Here is an 18,734-nt window from a genome sequence, read left to right on the forward strand (position 1 = left end):
TCAATTGCAATTGTTGTATTTTTCTGAAAGAATTCAGTGGAGTTCTGTGGGGTCACAGGGGTTCACCTTCTAAATATAAACTGCAGAACAAAAGCCTTCCAGCTTGTCTACATGGGGAAATTAGTGCGCAGTAAGTTTGGGTGTGAATTTAAATTGCACTAGCTACCCCTGCACTAACTCACCATGTGGACATAGTATCAGTGGGGTAGCCGTGTTAGTTTGGATTTGTAAAAGGCGACAAAGACTTATAGACTAACAGACCTATTGGAGCATACGCTTTCATGGGTGAATACCCACTTTGCCAGAATAATGCCATGTGGACATATTTACTGTGCACTAATAGAGCCCTCAGCCAGTTTAACTTAATGCACTCAAAGACACTCAACACATGGTAAGAGTGTCCGCACAAGGAGATAGTGCAAAGTAACTAGCATGTGCTAGCTACTGCAGGATTTTTTTTCCTGTGTAAACAAGCTCTTATATAAAGGTATCCCATTCAGATCTAAATGCGCTTTACAAAAGAGAGGCAAGTATCTGAAACATTATAGTTTCCTTTTTTACTCCAGATGTGGACTAGTTCCATGATTAAGAATATCCAGTCCATCATTCTAGGTTCCAACCCTTACTGAGGAAGGGAAGGAATTGTCCGTTATTTTTTAACTTCATCTTTTTGGATTTGTGATAATTGCTTTTGAAATGTTCTCGTCACTGTGACCTTTCATTTATTATTCTACTTAAAATTAAAGTAACAGCTCACCCCACAAAACTACTAAAGTTTACACATTTCTCAATATTTCTTAGTCCAACTTTCTTCCTTCCTTTGCCTCAATCTTTCAATTCTTATTCATTAGGATAGAAATACATGGGAAAATTAATATATGTGAGCCATATGGTGCCCCATGATACATGCAACCCAAGTCTAAATTCCAAGTAAAATTGTATCACACACAGTCTAGTGTCTTACAATGACTGCACCTTGTAAATACTTACAGCCAAAAATATGGTGTAAGAGGTAGAGTAAAATCAGTTCATAAAGATTTAATCTATAGTCTTCATTTTGCATCTTATAGAGCACCAATAATAAATGGCCATATCCTCACCTAATGTAAATTGGCCTAGCTTCATTGACATCAGAGTGCTATGTCAATTTACACCATCTGCCTGGCCCCACCGGATATAGTCACAAACATGAGGGCTGATGTACATTTTGTACCTAGAATTGTAAGTTTACAGGACACTTTTGCAAGGTTGTCTTTACTACTGCTAAATTCTTATCCTGGGACAGTGTTTCTAGTGCAAACAATTAAGCATAAGACTCACCTAAAAAGTTGGGGTAAAGATGATCTATGTTATCAACCACATAGTTACATTTGGGGCATCTGTTGTTATCCTCCAGACTCTGATGAATACATTTATAGCTGTTCAAGGAAAGCAAAAAATAAAACAAGTTAAAGGCCATGAGGAAAAAGGTATAATGAAAGTACAGTACAGATAACAGCAGAAAAATAATATTAGCACTTCATGAGGTGCTCCATACGCCCTGTTAGATAACAGGTGTAAATGGAGCACAAGGATGTATCTAGAAGGGAGTGATATCAGGATGTTCCAATATTAACTAGTAACGTCCTAAAGCAAAAGAGCAATTTAAAGCTTCCTATCCAAAACTTGGATAGGCCACAATCATGTTTCTGCCTTGGGTCACTCAGCATATACATCAGGTTGAAGGACAGTATGTAATACACTAAGGGTATGTCTACACTACAGGATTATTCCGATTTTACATAAACCGGTTTTGTAAAACAGATTGTATAAAGTTGAGTGCACGCAGCCACACAAAGCACAATAATTCGGTGGTGTGCATCCATGTACAGAGGCTAGCGTTGATTTCTGGAGCGTTGCACTGTGGGTAGCTATCCCGTAGCTATCCCATAGTTCCTGCAGTCGCCCCCGCCCATTGGAATTCTGGGTTGAGATCCCAATGCATGATAGTGCAAAAACAGTGTCGCAGGTGATTCTGGGTAAATGTCGTCACTCATTCCTTCCTCCGTGAAAGCAACAGCAGACAATCATTTCGCGCCCTTTTTCCCTGGATTGCACTGGCAGATGCCATAGCCTGGCAACCATGGAGCCCATTTTGCCTTTTTTCACTGTCACCGTATGTATAATGGATGCCGCTGACAGAGGCAGTACTGCAGTGCTACACGGCAGCATTCATTTGCCTTTGCAAGGTAGCAGAGACAGTTATCAGTCGTTCTGTACCGTCTGCTGCTGTCATGGGTGCTCCTGGCTGACCGTCACTGAGGTCAGCCGGGGGCGCAAAGACAAAAATGGGAATGATCCCCCAGGGCCTGCCTAGAATATAGGGCAAGCATACTAGAGAAGCAGTGTATCAGAGAACCAGAGAGCACAGCTGCTCCGTGTCAGATCCCATAGAAATGATGAGCTGCATGCCATTCTAGGGGGTGTCCCTGCAACAACCCCACCCGTTGCTTCCCTCCTCCCCCAACTCTTCTGGGCTACCGTTGCAGGGTCCCCCATTTGTGTGATGAAGTAATAAAGAATGCAGGAATAAGAAACACTGACTTATTAGTGAGATAAAAAGAGGGGAAGGCAGCCTCCAGCTGCCTCGATAGTCCAAGCAGGACATTAAACGGTGGAGGGCAGAGGAGCGCAGCATCCCGCTGCTATGATGGTCCAGGCAGTACAGAATCTTTTCTTTAGACATGAAATGGGTGGGGGGCTGATGGAGTTCAGCCCCCAGTTGCTATGATGAAGACAGTTACCAGCCATTCTGTACCATCTGCCAGGAATAACCGGGAGTCATTCCTATTTTTACCCAGGCGCCCCGGCCGACCTCACCTGAGGCCAGCCAGGAGCACTCACGGGCTGATGACGAGAACGGCTACCAGTCCTAATGCACAGTACCATCTGCCACCAGGGAAGGGAGGGGAGAGGATGCTGCTGTTCATTGCCCCAACACCGTGTCTACCAGCAGCATGCAGTAGACATATGGTAACATTGAAAAAGGTCAAGAAACTATTTTTTTTTCTCTTTTCTTTCACAGGCGGGGGAGGGAGGTAAATTGACGAGATATACCCTGAGCCACCCCAGACAATGTGTTTGACCCTACAGGCATTGGGAGCTCAGCCAAGAATGCAAAATGCTTTTTGGAGACTGCAGGGACTGTGGGATAGCTGAAGTCCTCAGTCCCCACCTCCCTTCCTTCATGAGCGTCCATTTGATTCTTTGGCTTTCCGTTACGCTTGTCACACAGCACTGTACTGTGGATTCTGTATCATAGCCTGGAGATTTTTTTCAAATGCTTTCAAAAGCTTCTGTAACGGAGCTCTGACAGAACAGATTTGTCTCCCCATACAGCGATCAGATCCAGTATCTCCCGTACGATCCATGCTGGAGCTCTTTTTGGATTTGGGACTGCATCGCCACCTGTGCTGATCAGAGCTCCACGCTGGGAAAACAGGAAATGCAACTCAAAAAGTTCGCGGGGCTTTTCCTGTCTACCTGGCCAGTGCATCAGAGTTCAGATTGCTTTCCAGAGCAGTCACAGTGGTGCACTGTGGGATACCGCCCGGAGGCCAATACCGTCGATTTGCGGCCACACTAACCCTAATCCGATATGGTAATACTGATTTCAGCGCTACTCCTCTCGTCGGGGAGGAGTACAGACACCGGTTTAAAGAGCCCTCTATATCGATATAAAGGGCCTCGTTGTGTGGACGAGTGCAGCGTTAAATCGGTTTAACATTGCTAAAATCGGTATAAACGCGTAGTGTAGACCAGGCCTAAGTGTCTTCGCCCACGAGGAGACCCATATCTTGCATCTGAAGTCAGTAAATGCTCTGCATAGCACAGACTGGCAGCTTTTACCACTTTTGTAAGCCACAATACATGACAGCAGTGTCTGGAGTCTGTATAAAGTAACTTTGCCAGAACTGTAAAAAAAAAAAAAAAAAAACTTAGTAAACAGTATTATCCTGAGACTACAGGATTATCTGGCACCCACAGTAACTTTAAATGAAACACAGACAAAGCATCTTTGGTCTCAGCTTCTCCCACTTCCTTCCAGCAGAGTAATAAATGTCATGCCATAAGGGACTTTCTGCTTCACTGCTAGGAAACCCAGGGACACACTAATCAGACACTGCACCTTGCTGTCAAGGACAATCATCCATCTCTGTAACATTACTATGTAGTATCTCACTCCTCAGATCAGTGACTGGAACAAAGGACTGATATTATTGGATTGGTGCTGTATCATGGACACTTCAAAGGACTTGCAACAAGCACAAGATGCTGCTTATGGCACATAGTTGCAGAAGTCAGCAGCTACTTCTCCTGGAAGCATAATGCTGTAGAGGAGAAGCATATTCCACACTACAAAACTTAATCTGTAGGATGAGTGTAGTGTTAAGTGTTACTAAAAGATCAGTAAATGTACCAAAAGAACGATAAAACTCACAAGAATTCTATTCTGTTTGCAAAATGCAAATGAGATATTAAGCTTTATGCTTCAGGGCTTAAGCTGATCTCTAACTATCAGATCATAAGGAGGACTAATGGGGAGGGGAGGGGGAATTATACCACATCTGCCTTCTGCAGGATTCTTCCCCCCACCCTCCTCTGAAGCATCTAGTCCTACTCACTGCAGGAGCCAGGTTACTGCAGTCAACAGATGTTGAGAATGATCCAATATGGCAATTCCTAGTAAAACTTTGCAAAAAACAGATATTTGAAGACAAGGGAATGGGGGGAGGGGTGTCCCAGTTTCAAAAGTGACAAGGAAATTCTCCCCTCACAAAGGAGTTTGTTAACAAAATCACATCCTCTACTAAATAGGAAGTTGACTGACAATATTTTACCTATAAGTACAGTATACTATAAACAAAATACAAGTGCTTTAAGTTACAAGTGATGTGGTAGCACAAATATTTTTCACTCTGGCCACAACCTTAGTCCTCCGACTAGTAGGACTCAAAATTTTAAATCCTGTTTTTACCCATTAATTCAGTCACAATTAACATGGGTTAAGCAGGAAAACAAAATGACGAAGAAACAAAATTAAGTTCCAAGTTTCAGTGTAAATCAATCTCTAACCACACTATAATGAAAGTATTTACAGGATGATCAATGGACATTTTGCTTAACATAAAATCTTACCAGAAACTGTGTCCACATTTCGTCATGTATGCTTCTTCAATCATATCAAAACAGATGGGGCTACAAGTAAAAATAAATAAAAATAAAATGATGTCTTTTTAAGTGTAAGAAAAGCAAACAAGAAAAAAAAACAACTGTAGTTAAAAAGTTCAATGCAGCCACCCAATCATTAAGAGGGAACATTTTCTGTTTGTAAAAGGGATTTAAAAAAAAAAAAAAAAGACAGCAACAGCAGCTTAGCAATTTAAAGATCAAATGAACACGCAACAGTTATTCTGTGAACAATGAAAGTTGTTGTGAAATCTATGATTTATTACAATTAGAAACCAGGACAATGTCTGTATCTGCTGAAAGCTCTGTGATCAAACAACCTCAAACACAATTACAGAACCTTTATAACAATCCATTAAAAAAAAAAGAACCTTCTGACAAGCAATGCTAAGTCTAAAACAACAGTTTCAAAGTCAAAAACCCATTTCTTTCTACACTGCTCAGTTACTGCACAAGACTGTTGTGAGGATGAGTCCAAAATTGTAGGACAGGAGAACAGGGATGACAAAAAACAAAAACAAAAAGAAGGGACACTCTAGTTTTGCTAAAACTCTAAACTGACAGCAAGACATGTCAAAAAGAATGTGATATTAATAGAGGGGTAAGAATTAGACTTTGGAATAATCAACACAGAGATGGGAATGCAACCATGAGACAGGGACAAAAAGGAATAAAAGCAGAAAGAAGCTGCTGATGGAACTTTGCATGGCATTAGCAGAGAGTAGGAAGAAGTGAAATAACCACTGAAGACTATGAAGGAGCAGTCCAAGAAGCACAAAAAAAATAATAAAAATAAAAAATAAAAAAAAACAACCAGTCAAGCATGGAGTTGTAAAAGCCCAAAGGGAAAAGAAATTAAGGAAAGTGGAATAGTTGAGGGTGTTAAAAGCACTGGACAGATCAAAGAGAATGTGGATGGAATTAAGAGGTCATTGGTGTTTTTCGCTAGTGCAGACTCAGCAGAGCAGAAAGGGTTAAAATAGACTGTAAAGGATTAAGAACATAAGAACAGCCATACTGGGTCAGACCAAAGGTCCATCCAGCCCAGTATCCTGTCTTCCAACAGTGGTCAATGCCAGGTGCCCCAGAGGGAATGAACAGAACAGGAAATCACCAAGTGATCCATCCCTTGTTGCCTATTCCCAGCTTCTGGCAAACAGAGGCTAGGAATGCTAGCCCTGCCCACCCTGGCTAATAGCCAATCATGAACCTATCCTCCATGAATTTATCTAGTTCTTTTTTGAACCCTCTTATAGTCTTGGCCTTCACAACATCCTCTGGCAAGGAGTTCCACAGGCTGACTGTGCGTTGTGTTAAAAGACAGTTCCTTTTGTTTTAAACCTGCTGCCTATTAATTTCATTTGGTGACCCTCAGTTCTTCTGTCATGAAAAGAAGTAAATAACACTTCCTTATTTACTTTCTCCACACCAACCATGATTTTACAGACCTCTATCATATCCCCCTCAGTCGTCTCTTTTCCAAGTGGAAAAGTCCCAATCTTATTAATCTCTCCTCATACAGCAGCCGTTACAGACCCCTAATCATTTTTGTTGCCCTTTTCTGAAACTTGGAAAAGTTCAATATATTTTTTTGAGATGGGGCAACCACATCTGCACACAGTATTCAAGATGTGAGTTTACAATGGATTTTTATGGAGACAATATGATATTTTCTGTCTTCTTACCTATCCCCTTCTTAATGATTCCCAACATTCTGTTTGCTTTTTTGACTGCCGCTGCACATTGAGTGGATGTTTTCAGAGAATCATCCACAATGACTCCAAGATCTTTCTAGAGCGGTAACAGACAATGTACACCCCATCATTTGATATGTATAGTTGGGATTATGTTCTCCAATGTGCATTACTTTGCATTTATCAACACTGATTTTCATCTGTCATTTTGTTGCCCATTCACCCAGTTTTGAGAGATCCTTTTGTAGCTCTTCACAGTCTACCTGGGACTTCACTATCTTGAGTAGTTCTGTACCATGTGCAAATTTTGCCACCTCATGGTTTACCCCTTTTTCCAGATCATGTATGAATATGTTAAATAGGACTGGGGCCAGTACAGACCCCTGAGAGACATCACTATTTACCTCTCTCCATTCGGAAAACTGATCATGTATTCCTACCCTTTGGCCTGGTCCACACGGGGGGGGGGCGGCAAGATAAATCGATTTAAGATACACAACTTCATCTACGAGAATAGCATAGCTGAAGTCGACGCATCTTAGATCGACTTAGAATCACTTACTTTGCGTCCTCGTGGCGCAGGATCGAAGGCCACCACTCCCCCATCGACTGCTTCTACCTCTCGCCAAGCTGGAGTTCAGCAGTCAATGGGAGAGCGATCGGGGGATCGATTTATCGCATCTACACTACACGTGATATATCGATCCCTGATAGATAGATTGCTACCCGCAAATCCAGCGGGTAGCGTAAAAGTACCTTTTGTTTCCTATCTTTTAACCAGTTACCAATCCATGAGAGACCCTTCCCTCTTATCCTATAACTGCTTACTTTGCTTAAGAGCCTTTGGTGAGGGACCTTTTCAAGGGCTTTCTGGAAACCTAAATACACTATATCCACTGAATCTCCCTTGTCCATGTGCTTGTTAACCCCCTCAAAGAATTCTAATAGATTGGTGAGGCGTGATTTCCCTTCACAAAAACCACGTTAACTATTCCCCACCAAACTACGTTTATCTATGTGTCTAACAATTTTGTTCTTTACTATAGTTTCAACCAGTTTGCCCAGTACTGAAGTCAGGCTTACCAGCTTGTAATTGCCAGGGTCTCCTCTGAAGCCCTTTTTAAAAATTGGCGTCACGTTAGCTATCCTACAATCATTTGGTACAGAAGCTGATTTAAATGATAGGCTACAGACGACAGTTAGTAGTTCTGCAATTTCACATGTGAGTTCCTTTAGAACTCTTGGTGAATATCACCTGGTCCTGGTGACTTATTACAGTTTAGTTTATCAATTTGTTCCAAAACCTCTTCTAGTGACACCTCAATCTGGGACGGTTCCTCAGATTTGTCACCTAAAAAGAATGGCTCAGGTTTAGGAATTTCACTCACATCCTCAACAGTGAAGATCAATGAAAATAATTCATTTAGTTTCTCTGCAGTGGCCTGATCGTCCTTGAGTGCTCCTTTAGCATCTCAACCGTCCAGTGGCCCCATTGGTTGTTTAGCAGGCTTCCTGCTTCTGATGTACTTTAAAAAAAAAATTGCTATTACTTTTTGAGTCTTTGGCAAGCTTCAAATTATTTTCTGGCCTTCCTAATTATATTTTTACACTTCATTTACCAGAGTTTATGCTCCTTTCTATTTTCTTCACTAGAATTTAACTTCCACTTTTTAAAGGATACCTTTTTGCCTCACTGATTCTTTTACTTCGTTGCTTAGCCATGGTGGCTCTTTTTTGGTTCTCTTATTATGTTTTTTAATTTGGGGTACACATTTAAATTGAGCCTCTATTATGGTGTCTTTAAAAAGTCTCCATGCAGCTTACAAAGATTTTACTTTTGGCACTGTACCTTTTAATTTCTGTTTAAGTGACTGCCTCATTTTTGTGTAGTTCCCATTTCTGAAATTAAATGCTACCAGTGTTGGGCTGCTGTGGTGTTTTCCCTGCCACAGGGATGTTAAATTCAATTATATTATGGTCACTATTACCAAGCGGTCCAGTTAGATTCATCTCTTGGACCTGATCTTGTGCTCCACTTAGGACTAAATCAAGAATTGCCTCTCCTTATGGGTTCCAGGACTAGCAGCTCCAAGAAGCAGTAATTTAGGATGTCAAGAAACTTTATCTCTGCATCCCTTCCTGAGGTGACATATACCCAGTCAACATGGGGATAGGTGAAATCCCCCATCATTATTGAGTTTTTTATTTTAGCAGCCTCTCTAATCTCCCTGAGCATTTCAGTCATCACCACCATCCTGTTCAGGTGGTCTGTAATGTATCCCTACTGCTATATTCTTATTATTCAAGCATGGAATTACTATCCACAGAGATTCTATGGTACAGTTTGCTTCATTTAAGATTTTTACTTAATTTTATGCTCTTTTTTCACATATATAGTGCCACTCCCCCACCATTCTGTCCCTCCGATATATTTTGTACCCTGGTATTACTGTGTCCCATTAATTATCACCATTCCACCAAGATTCTGTGATGCTTATTATACCAATATCATTTAATACGAGGCACTCTAGTTCACCCATTTTATTATTTAGACTTCTAGCACTGGTATATAAGCATTTTAAAAACTTGTCACTTTTTAAGCTGCCTGCCATTACATGACATAATTGAATGGGACTTTTTCTCATTTGACTGTTTCTCATCAGATCCTACCTGTATTTTATCATCTTCCAGCCTCTTCTCCTTACTAGGACATAGGGAATCTCAACATAAAAAAGTTGATGGTGAGAAAGTGAAGATTATGAGAATCAATGGCAGTCTCCAGGAGCATGAGCATGAAGAGAAAGAGGAAGAAGGAGCAATAGTTGGGGAGACAAGAGAAAGAGAGGAAAGTCTTGGGCTTCTAGAGTAAGAGAGCCAGTGGTATGTTTGAAAGGGGCCAGATGAGAGTGGGATTAAGAAGAAAGTAATCCTCATCTCAGATTATCACCCAACAGAAAAGATAAGCAATAGGATATACAAATTTTAAGATTCTGAATGGTTGTCTACCAAGATGAAGCATGTAGGAAGACAATAACAATTTTGCATCTAATGCATGGCTCAACTAATATCAAATTTCAAGGTTAACAGTTAAATGAATACACTTTAAGGAACCTTTATAAATACATATCACTTAATAGGATGCAAAATATGCTAGTCTCCAGCCAGTAGTCTCTAACAAGGGTGTACTCCCTTCACAAGCATCCTCCCATGGTTTGCCAACAAAGCAAAATTTTTGCTTGTCAAAGATACCTGTCTCATTGCAGAAAAATGATGGGGCAGGAGAACCCAATCTCAGGCAGAAACAAGTAGGGTTTGACAGAACAAACTACATACATGAAAGGAACCAGAATGTTACTTTTCTTTCTTCACCCCACTCTCTCCACTTCAGCATGGTGTAAGTGGGTAATAACCTCCCACAAGTTGATCTCCACTTTCCACCATCCACTCAAGAGGAGAAGTGGGGTCTTCTCCCAGCCTTATCTCATCCATCCTGAAGCAGGAAGGAGAACAGTGCCTCCAAGTCCATCTCAAATATCTTAAACCCACTGAAAATACAAGTGGAAGCAACAGCCTTCTCTGGGTCAATTATCCTTCCCAGATTGGACAAGTATTGCCCTGAAAACTAGATGGAATCTAAATATATAAACTACATTGGTTCTCAATATTCTGCAACTGAATCATGTATTCAAAACAATTTCGTTTGAGTCCAATAACACTACATTTAAAAAACCCCAAGAGCTTGGACCAAAACTACAGACTATCTAGCCCCTTTCTTAGCACGAGAACCACAAAAGAAATGAGAGTATCCTTAATATGAAGTGGCAGGTTCATTTTGGGTTGCATATTGTTTTTGTTCATTTTGATTAGCATCCAACTTCAGAGTTGAAACCAGAGTATCGCAGCTAACAATCGTTTAATGTCAAGGCATTATTCAGCTTAGAAGAATTATAAAAATAAAGTTAGCCAACAAGAATATATTATTAGTAGGAGAGGGAAAGATTATTAAAGACTAAAAATAATAATAATCAAGGTTTTGCAATGATTTGAGGTTGCTCCTCATGTTTGTTTAAATACAATAATAATAATAATAATAACAACCACCTTCACTCATTCACTTTCTTCTTGATACCATGTTCCTTAGAAGGGAGGTAGAGAGTGTCCGTGGAATGTAATGTCCAAACAAGAGAGTCTAAATACATGCATTTATAAAACCATTTCTACCATGAGAACAACAGAGTCATCTCCAGTATGCCCCTAATGTGCAGAGTTTGGAAAGTGCAGTGTGCAAGGTCTGTAACATGATACAGAGTTGAGGTAACTCAGAGTTTCTTTAACATGCTAGCAATCCAAAATTGTGCTGTTCTCCATATTATTCTTCTTTTTACTAGTCTGACTGGATAAGTGGCAGAGCCAGAATAGCTGAGGAAGAGACCAGTCAGATCCTGCAAAACACACGTATGACGTGACAGATCATTCTTAACAGAGGCTATTTCCATTATTAAAAGACTGCTCCCCAGCAGTGCTCACTGTTTTATAAACAGAAACTAGATTAGCACCTTTTAATACTTATCAGTCACCACTCGCTACCTGAAATGTAAGTGGCTATGCAAAAATATGTCCTAAACTAAGCTTAAAAATATAACAACAGAGTCCTAAATAGTATCTGTTTACTTAGCTGACCTTACAAATAAAGGCTAAAACTTCCTAATTCAATGACCTCAATGGACCACCAGTATCACAAAAGGCAAGAAACCAAAAGGCTCAGGAAACCACATGGATGTAGTATAAAATGATTCCCTGTCTAAGACCATATAGAATCATGCAAAGTCTTGCTTTGAAGTTCTGGACAACACGATGTTGGGAGCAGATCTCAACTGTACAACAAATGAAGGTTTTCATTTGTCATAGTACAGTACTTATTGAAACCTGGTTTCCCATGTGCGTCAACAGAAGAAGGTTTATCACAATAAATATATCTCCTCTTTCAGCTACTGCACAGAACATTACAAATGTATTCCAAGACCTTTTAAATACCTAACTCAGATACACAGTCCAAAAACAAAAATTAAGGCAAAAATGCGGAGAGAGCTGAGTGAACACTTAAAATGAATCCAAACTGATTCACTGATTGGTGATGCTCTGTTGGCAAAATACTAAAGTTATGGCACAAACTTGGGAAAGAATGGGGGAAAAAGTGTTCATCCAGCCTCAGTGGAAACATGGGGATGAGGAGGGGAAAGATCACTAAAAATAAAAAGAGGCAGATTTCCAGCAGGACTGTTATAGAAAGCCTAGAGAAATTCCAAAGTAGCCAATATATAAAAATACATAACAAAAACGTACCAAAAAATGTAGTTATCCACTTCTTGGAGAAGGAAGGAACCACATGAGAGAGGTACAAGGGGGAGTGGAAGACAGGCAGCTGAAAAGTCTTAGGGCTTGTCTACACAGAGAAAGTGAGGAGCATAGCTGTAGCAGAATAATAATTCTGGTTAATTTCCCCACGTAAACAAGCCCTTATTCCCCATCCATTGCCTTAAATGGCAATCTCAGGTGAAAGGGATACAAACTGCATGAGCAAGCCAAATCCTCTTTTGTGAGTAGAAAAACCCAGTCCTCATCAGTAGCTGCAGCTTTAGTACTATATACAGGAATGACAGGCATGAAAGTCTTCAGATATTTAGAAAGCCCTAAACATTTCATTGAAGTTTTCAGGTAGCCTAGTAGATTTGGACATAGCTTCCATGAATTTTACTGGAACATATGTCCCTAAATTCCTTATATTGCTTTGAAAATTTCTTCTTCTAGACTGTTATACTGTATCCATCACAGTGGTATTCAACCCTTTACAAATCTTAAGTGTTCTATGCAAGTGGTGTATGCGCGTGCGCACACAGAATTTTTCAGTCTCTTCCTATATAGCAATAGGTAGAATCCACTGCAGTTTCTCTAACTTGTCCTTCTATTCTTCTCTCTTATTTAATAGTAGAGTATGGCTCTGTGTGAGACACACACACACACACACACACCCTTACATTTTTTTTTTTTAATATAGACAGACATGAACCATTGTCTCTATGAGGCAACTAAGTCAAACAGAGGAGTCTTGCATTTTGTCCAGAGCGTGGTCATATTCTTATCCTCAGAGATTCTGGCAGGAAGTTCCACAGACTGAATTGTGTTGGCTTCTGAACAGGCTCCTCTCCTACTTATCCTAGTCTTACCCCAACGGTTGAGAGTTTCTTGTTGCCCAAGAGGATCTCCAACTCATGAAGTCAGAGGTGCAGAAGGGAAGGTGGTATATGAGATAAAGGTTCTCAGTAAGCTAGGACCAGGCAATGATCAAGAGCAGGCTTTAGAACTTGATCCAGTCTTTGATGGGCAGACAGTGCAGTACTAGATGATGTAGTCCTTTCAATCTTTGTGTCAGCAAATGGGCTGTTTCGTTTTACACCAGCTGTATAGTGTTTGTGGATGTGTTTCCCCAAATACAGCACATTACAAATTGAATTACTATGGACAGGTCTATGTCTGACATTAGGATTAACAGGTTTCTGAACAGTCCTGTGGTTAGATGTTTGGCTGTGTGTGTGTTTTCCCTCTGTGTGCTGCCCCAGCCCCGCAGAGACAGCTGGCACAGCAGACATTGAGCCCAATGAGTACAAGATCTGTTAAGGGATGAAGGTACCGAGCCAGGTTTATTGTTGACAAAACACGGTACTAGTATCCCACAGACTCTACCGGGACACTAATACATGTATTCCCGTAACAATGGATCAGCTTCATGAACAGCTTATATTTTCTTATTAGGAGGTCTATCATCCCGTAATCCTGACTTTTCAAATGAAAGGAAGACAATAAGCAGAGCAATGAGCTTCCGAAATTCAAGTCTGCAAATAAAACTCAGTGCATAAGCAATGCCCAAGTCTTGCTGTTTGTTCTCAGAGCTCAGAAACAAGTACTACTATGAAACATTACAGTCACCAAAGAAGCAACATGCTTTGCTCCCAAGCAGCAGCAGCACGACACCATTCTGGAAAGAGTTCTGTCCATCATCCTGTTCAGAGTTAATGTGGGGCCTAGAAAGGGGCACTAAAGAGTAAAGTGTGTCACAAGGTCAGGGGAGGAGATCCTCCATGATCAGAGACTTCCCCCTCCCATCAACTTCCCCATAGACAATTGGAGAAAAAAGCCTGATAGAACTGTTATCCTGTATTTAAACACACCTTCTTCTCTGTGTTAATACAGGATGTAAACTCCCGATAGTACTGCGCTAGAGAAAACTATTCACCAACACAAAAAGCTCATCCTGAATACAGTTTTCTCCACTTCGTATCCCCAGGTATCAGCTGAAATGTACTACAACTTGTACACAAGAGATACTCCAACAATGTACTGTTTGCTAAATATTTCAAAATCCAAACCAGCAACCTAGGCCAAACTTTGCATTGCAGCTTAGCAATCACACTGCTGAGTAAGCATTTTTAAAGTACTGAACAGAGGATATGGGCATAAACACCACTAATATTAAGCATGTTTTCTGCATGCACCTTTGCAAATCCCACTCACTCAAACCCATTTGTCCATTTCTCAACTTCAGCCTGGTATCAACAGAAGCCACCATAGATCTTGCAGGTGTACCTTTTGTTACCGCTCATGGTCCACATGCAGAGGGATCACCAACTGTTCCCTGCAGCATACTGTCTTTTAGAAAGTGTCTCGCTTATTGAGTTTTTCTTTATGGGAAATTTTTGCTTCTCTGGCCAAAATAAAAGCTTATTTATTTAAATTGAAGTGTATGGCTCTGAAATCACACACATTTGACTTTTCACATATTGTACACAACTCCAAAGAGAGTCATCCAGTTTAGATTCTTACCTCTGTAAGTCACACAGATAAAGCATTATCTCAGTGTTGCTACTGTAATTAATTGACAGCTGTTTTGAGGATGACATTATATCATAAACATTAAAAAGGCTAGGGATAGACCTACTGACCACAGAAGTCCATGACAATTGAACCCAGACAAATTAAATGTAAGTCACGGTCTGCCTTTAAGCAGCTATAAAAACCCCAGTATAGTTTCTCTATAAATGCCACTGAACAGCAGAATATATAAGAGTTTTTCCCCGCTTGTTACTTCATTAAATTCTTCCTCTTGCTCTGCTTAGCCAATTGTACTTTGAAGAGAGACTGTGACTAATTATGTATGTGCTCTCTTCAAAATGTGTATTGGACGCAACTGAGAAAGTTTTAAAGGTTGGTTTTCCATTTTTTGAAAAGAAAAAGAATAAATTGCTTAGCCATCAAGAGTTTTCAACAAGCCACATGTTCTTGTTATAACCTTTGACCTCTCTTCCCTCTAACCTTCTTTCTCCCTGCTACATTTAGTACTGTGCCGTGCCATGCCTAAATTGATCATAAGTACTCTAGGTAGGGGATCATGTCCCCCAACCATCAACTCCTCAACAGTGTCATCTCCCAACCATCTCCCCTCACTATCATCCACCCCAACAGTGCTATCTTCCAACCAAACCATCCCTCCTTCTCACAAAAAGTTGTCAACACACTAGTTGAACCCACCCACCAACCTTCTCAATCAAAAGTCCTAAGCCAACCACTTCTTCTTAATCTTGGAGTTCTTGAGTGTATGGAGGAGAGTGGGAGTTAACAGACATGGGTTCTACTCCATCTCCAGTTGTGCCACAAACACCGTGACACTCACTGAGCAAGTCACTCAACCTCTGTGGCCGCTTCTCTCAAATTATGTCACTTGATAGCTTCAGTTATCCATCTGTACAATAGCAATACTACTTCCTTTGTACCACCCTTTGCCTGTCTTGTCTATTTAACTAGCAAGACAATCACCACTCTGAGGATCTTACAATGTGTATCTACAACATCCACCACAATGGGGTCCCCAGGCCTGACAAAGCCTGTGTGTACTACTATAGCACAAATAGTAATAGATATATTCCACTGAAACCTAAACCCAAATACCAACAGCCATACAGAGTAGTCTTATATATAGCCACCCCCCACAAAAATCATTTAACAGTCCACCAGCCTGACTTCAGTGAAGAGCCTAAACCTTTAACATACATCATCAATACATCACAATCACATTTACCACCCTAAAAATGGTGCACTACCACTCATCCATATTGTCTGGTTATATTTCATTGCATTCATCCATCAGTTAATTAAAACTTTGCCTCTTGTAGCTGATTGAGACCAGCTGGAAGGTTTGGGGCCTATTAATGATAGGAACTGTTAATGCTCTCTTTTTTTAAGGCAGATTGCCATCAGTGACAGCAAGGCACTGCCTCAAGAAGCTATTTTATTGTTAATGCCTAACCTGTTACTACAAATTAACCTAAATTTTTTGGAGAACTCCAAGTACATCTTTATCATCAATGTTCACATTTCCTACTGATCTGGTTTTAGGCACTGGTCTGATACACGTGCAATTGTTACTGACCTTCCAAGAAACAGACACGTCCAAGCTGATTTTGTTAGTTCTATCAGCAGGTTTCAATACCAGTGATCAAGAGATTGTTGACTCCTCTTTAGAATCTCATAGGAGTGGATAGGAAAACTCTTCAGTGGGTTCTTTCCTGTCCAAGAGATGGATATGCATGGATTTGCAGGGCTCTGTTTTATATCTGCAGGTGTGGATATCTGTGGACCATTTTTACAGATCGCAGATACAAATTTTGTGCCAGCACAGGGCTCTACCAAGAGGTGCTAAAGGATGACAAAGAGTGATTACTCTTTCTCCTTAAAAGCCATCTCACATGTGCAGTTATAAATAGCTCAACATAGGTAAGAAGAAAGCAATGCCAAACATGTAAGGGGAAGAACTTAGGCACTGGACAAGAGCTGTGAGAGCATTCTCTCGGAGATATATGGCTAACCATTGATAATATGTTTTACATTTTGTAGTGAAAAGGGCTCTATTATTTTTTCTGGATGCTTAAGTAGCAGTCATGGCATTTAGTTTTTTCCATCTAAAGTTTCTTGCAAACCATTCTTTCCTGATGCACCACAGTGATCTCTGCCATGATAACTTAACATTTCGCTATTGCAACATGCTGAACTTGAGCACCTTGAAACTTTAGCTAGGCAAAATGCTCATCTCAAGTGCTGTGAGACACTACTGCCACATACAACCAGTTCTCTGTGCCCTATACTGGTTACCAGTTTGTTGACTGGACTGCACCTGTAAGTAATCTACAAACACACTAAGACTCATTCTTTCAGGGCTTATCTCTATAGCAAAAATGCACTGTATTAGAAAACATTAACTCACCCAATGTATAACACTAGCACTGATGAGGATAAGCATGTTTAAAATCAAGTTATGGTTAAACACAGCCAGCTAACCATTTTAAAACAAGCTATTATTATAAAGCATTCAGCGTAAACATACTGCACAGACTAATGCACTGCTTTTTCCCATAGTAGGGGAGTTCTCTCCCCTAGTACCCTATAACTAGGGCTATGGTCAGCTGGGCACTTACTGTGACCGCCCAAGGCTGAATTCTTGAGTGCTAGACACATTCTCAACGGGAAGCCTGTATCTCTGAAACCTGCTCCTGGCCACCACCTGCTAGGCCCCAAGTGTATTGAGCATCAGGTGAAAAGCCATGATTTGTTCGGTCAGGATTCATTAATTTGTGGTCTCAGTGATATCTGCAGAGGCGGCACCTCGGAGAAGAGATCTTCTTCTGTAGGGGGGTGCGGGTGGAAAGTCCTATCGAGTCTCGTTAGGCATACAAAGGGCAAGCAAGAGGCAGGAACGCCCCCCGCCAAACCCCAGCAGCCCAGACAACCCATCAACGCCGCTCGGCTTCCCCCAACGCCCGTATCACCAGCCCCTCCCCCCGGGACAGCCTAGGTGGCAGCGGCGAGGGGCGTGCTCCTGCCCCCAGCCCGGCCGCACTCACCATACGAAGTCGTTGCTCTTGTCCTCGTACGAGTTGAGGAGCCCGTTGCAGAGCGGGGTTAGCAGCGGCCTCTTCCTGCTCCCGCCGCCGCCAGACGCGGAGCCGCCGCCGCTCCCGCCGGGCCTAGCCGCCCCGGCCAGCCGGGAAAGCCCAGAGGCGGCAGCCCCGGAGCCCGAGACGGCGGCCGCCACCAGCACAGGCCGCGCAGGGCCCCCGAGCCCCGCGGACGAGGAGCAGGAGCCCGGCGCCGACGACGAGGAAGCCGAAGTGACGGCGGAGGCCGCGGCGCCCTGCCCGGCCGGGGGGGGCGGCTGCCGGCTGCCTGACATGCCGAGGCCGGGCGGGGGAAGCCTTAGCGCATCCTGCGCGCCGCCGCCACCACCACGGCGAAACAATAAAGTTTTGTTCAAAGCAAGCACCGCCCACCCGCCGGAGCCGCGGCCGCGCGCGCAACTTTATCGGCACCCCCCCCCCAAGCGGCAGCCACACAGGCCTACGGCGGAGCCAGCCTTGTTCAATCTTTATTGACAGCCCCCCTGCGGGAGACAGCAGGACGGGAGACGCTCACACTCCGCGGCCACCGCGCACGCGCGGTCTGCGGTGGAGACTGGGGTTCCGCCGGCGGGCGGGGGAGGAGAGAGAAGAGCGGCGCGTGCGCAGCTCGCCGAGGGAGGAGGGGCCGGGGTTGGCTGACGGGCTCTTCACCCTAGAGCTGGGCCAGGGGAAGGTACTGGCAGGCAGGGCCGGGTCTAGGTTCTGTAACCCCCCCCCCCCCAGCAAAAAAATAAACCCTCTTGAGAGCGCAGCTGCTGAAGCAAAGGAAAAAAAACCTCCCTGAATTATGCCGCCCCAAACGCTGCTT

The 18,734-nt window shown here is 42.3% G+C and overlaps 1 protein-coding gene across 4 annotated transcripts in view; it reads right to left on the reverse strand.

The window, feature by feature from the left end:
* The window catches only part of COP1 (COP1 E3 ubiquitin ligase), a 200,083-nt gene extending 181,753 nt beyond the window's left edge, over nucleotides 1-18,330 (reverse strand). For 3 of the 4 annotated variants that reach the window (XM_050963166.1, XM_050963164.1, XM_050963163.1), the window contains exons 1-3: nucleotides 17,873-18,330; nucleotides 5,179-5,238; nucleotides 1,321-1,418 (exon numbers count right to left, since the gene is read on the reverse strand). In XM_050963166.1, the coding sequence (XP_050819123.1) occupies nucleotides 1,321-1,418; nucleotides 5,179-5,238; nucleotides 17,873-18,201 (487 nt within the window). In that variant the 5' untranslated portion in view covers nucleotides 18,202-18,330. The remainder of the gene's footprint in view (nucleotides 1-1,320; nucleotides 1,419-5,178; nucleotides 5,239-17,872) is intronic. The other variant, XM_050963165.1, reaches the window with a different exon arrangement.
* Nucleotides 18,331-18,734: the final 404 nt, after the last annotated feature.

Source organism: Gopherus flavomarginatus, chromosome 7 (genome assembly GCF_025201925.1).
Source record: "Gopherus flavomarginatus isolate rGopFla2 chromosome 7, rGopFla2.mat.asm, whole genome shotgun sequence".
Lineage (NCBI taxonomy): Eukaryota > Metazoa > Chordata > Testudines > Testudinidae > Gopherus > Gopherus flavomarginatus.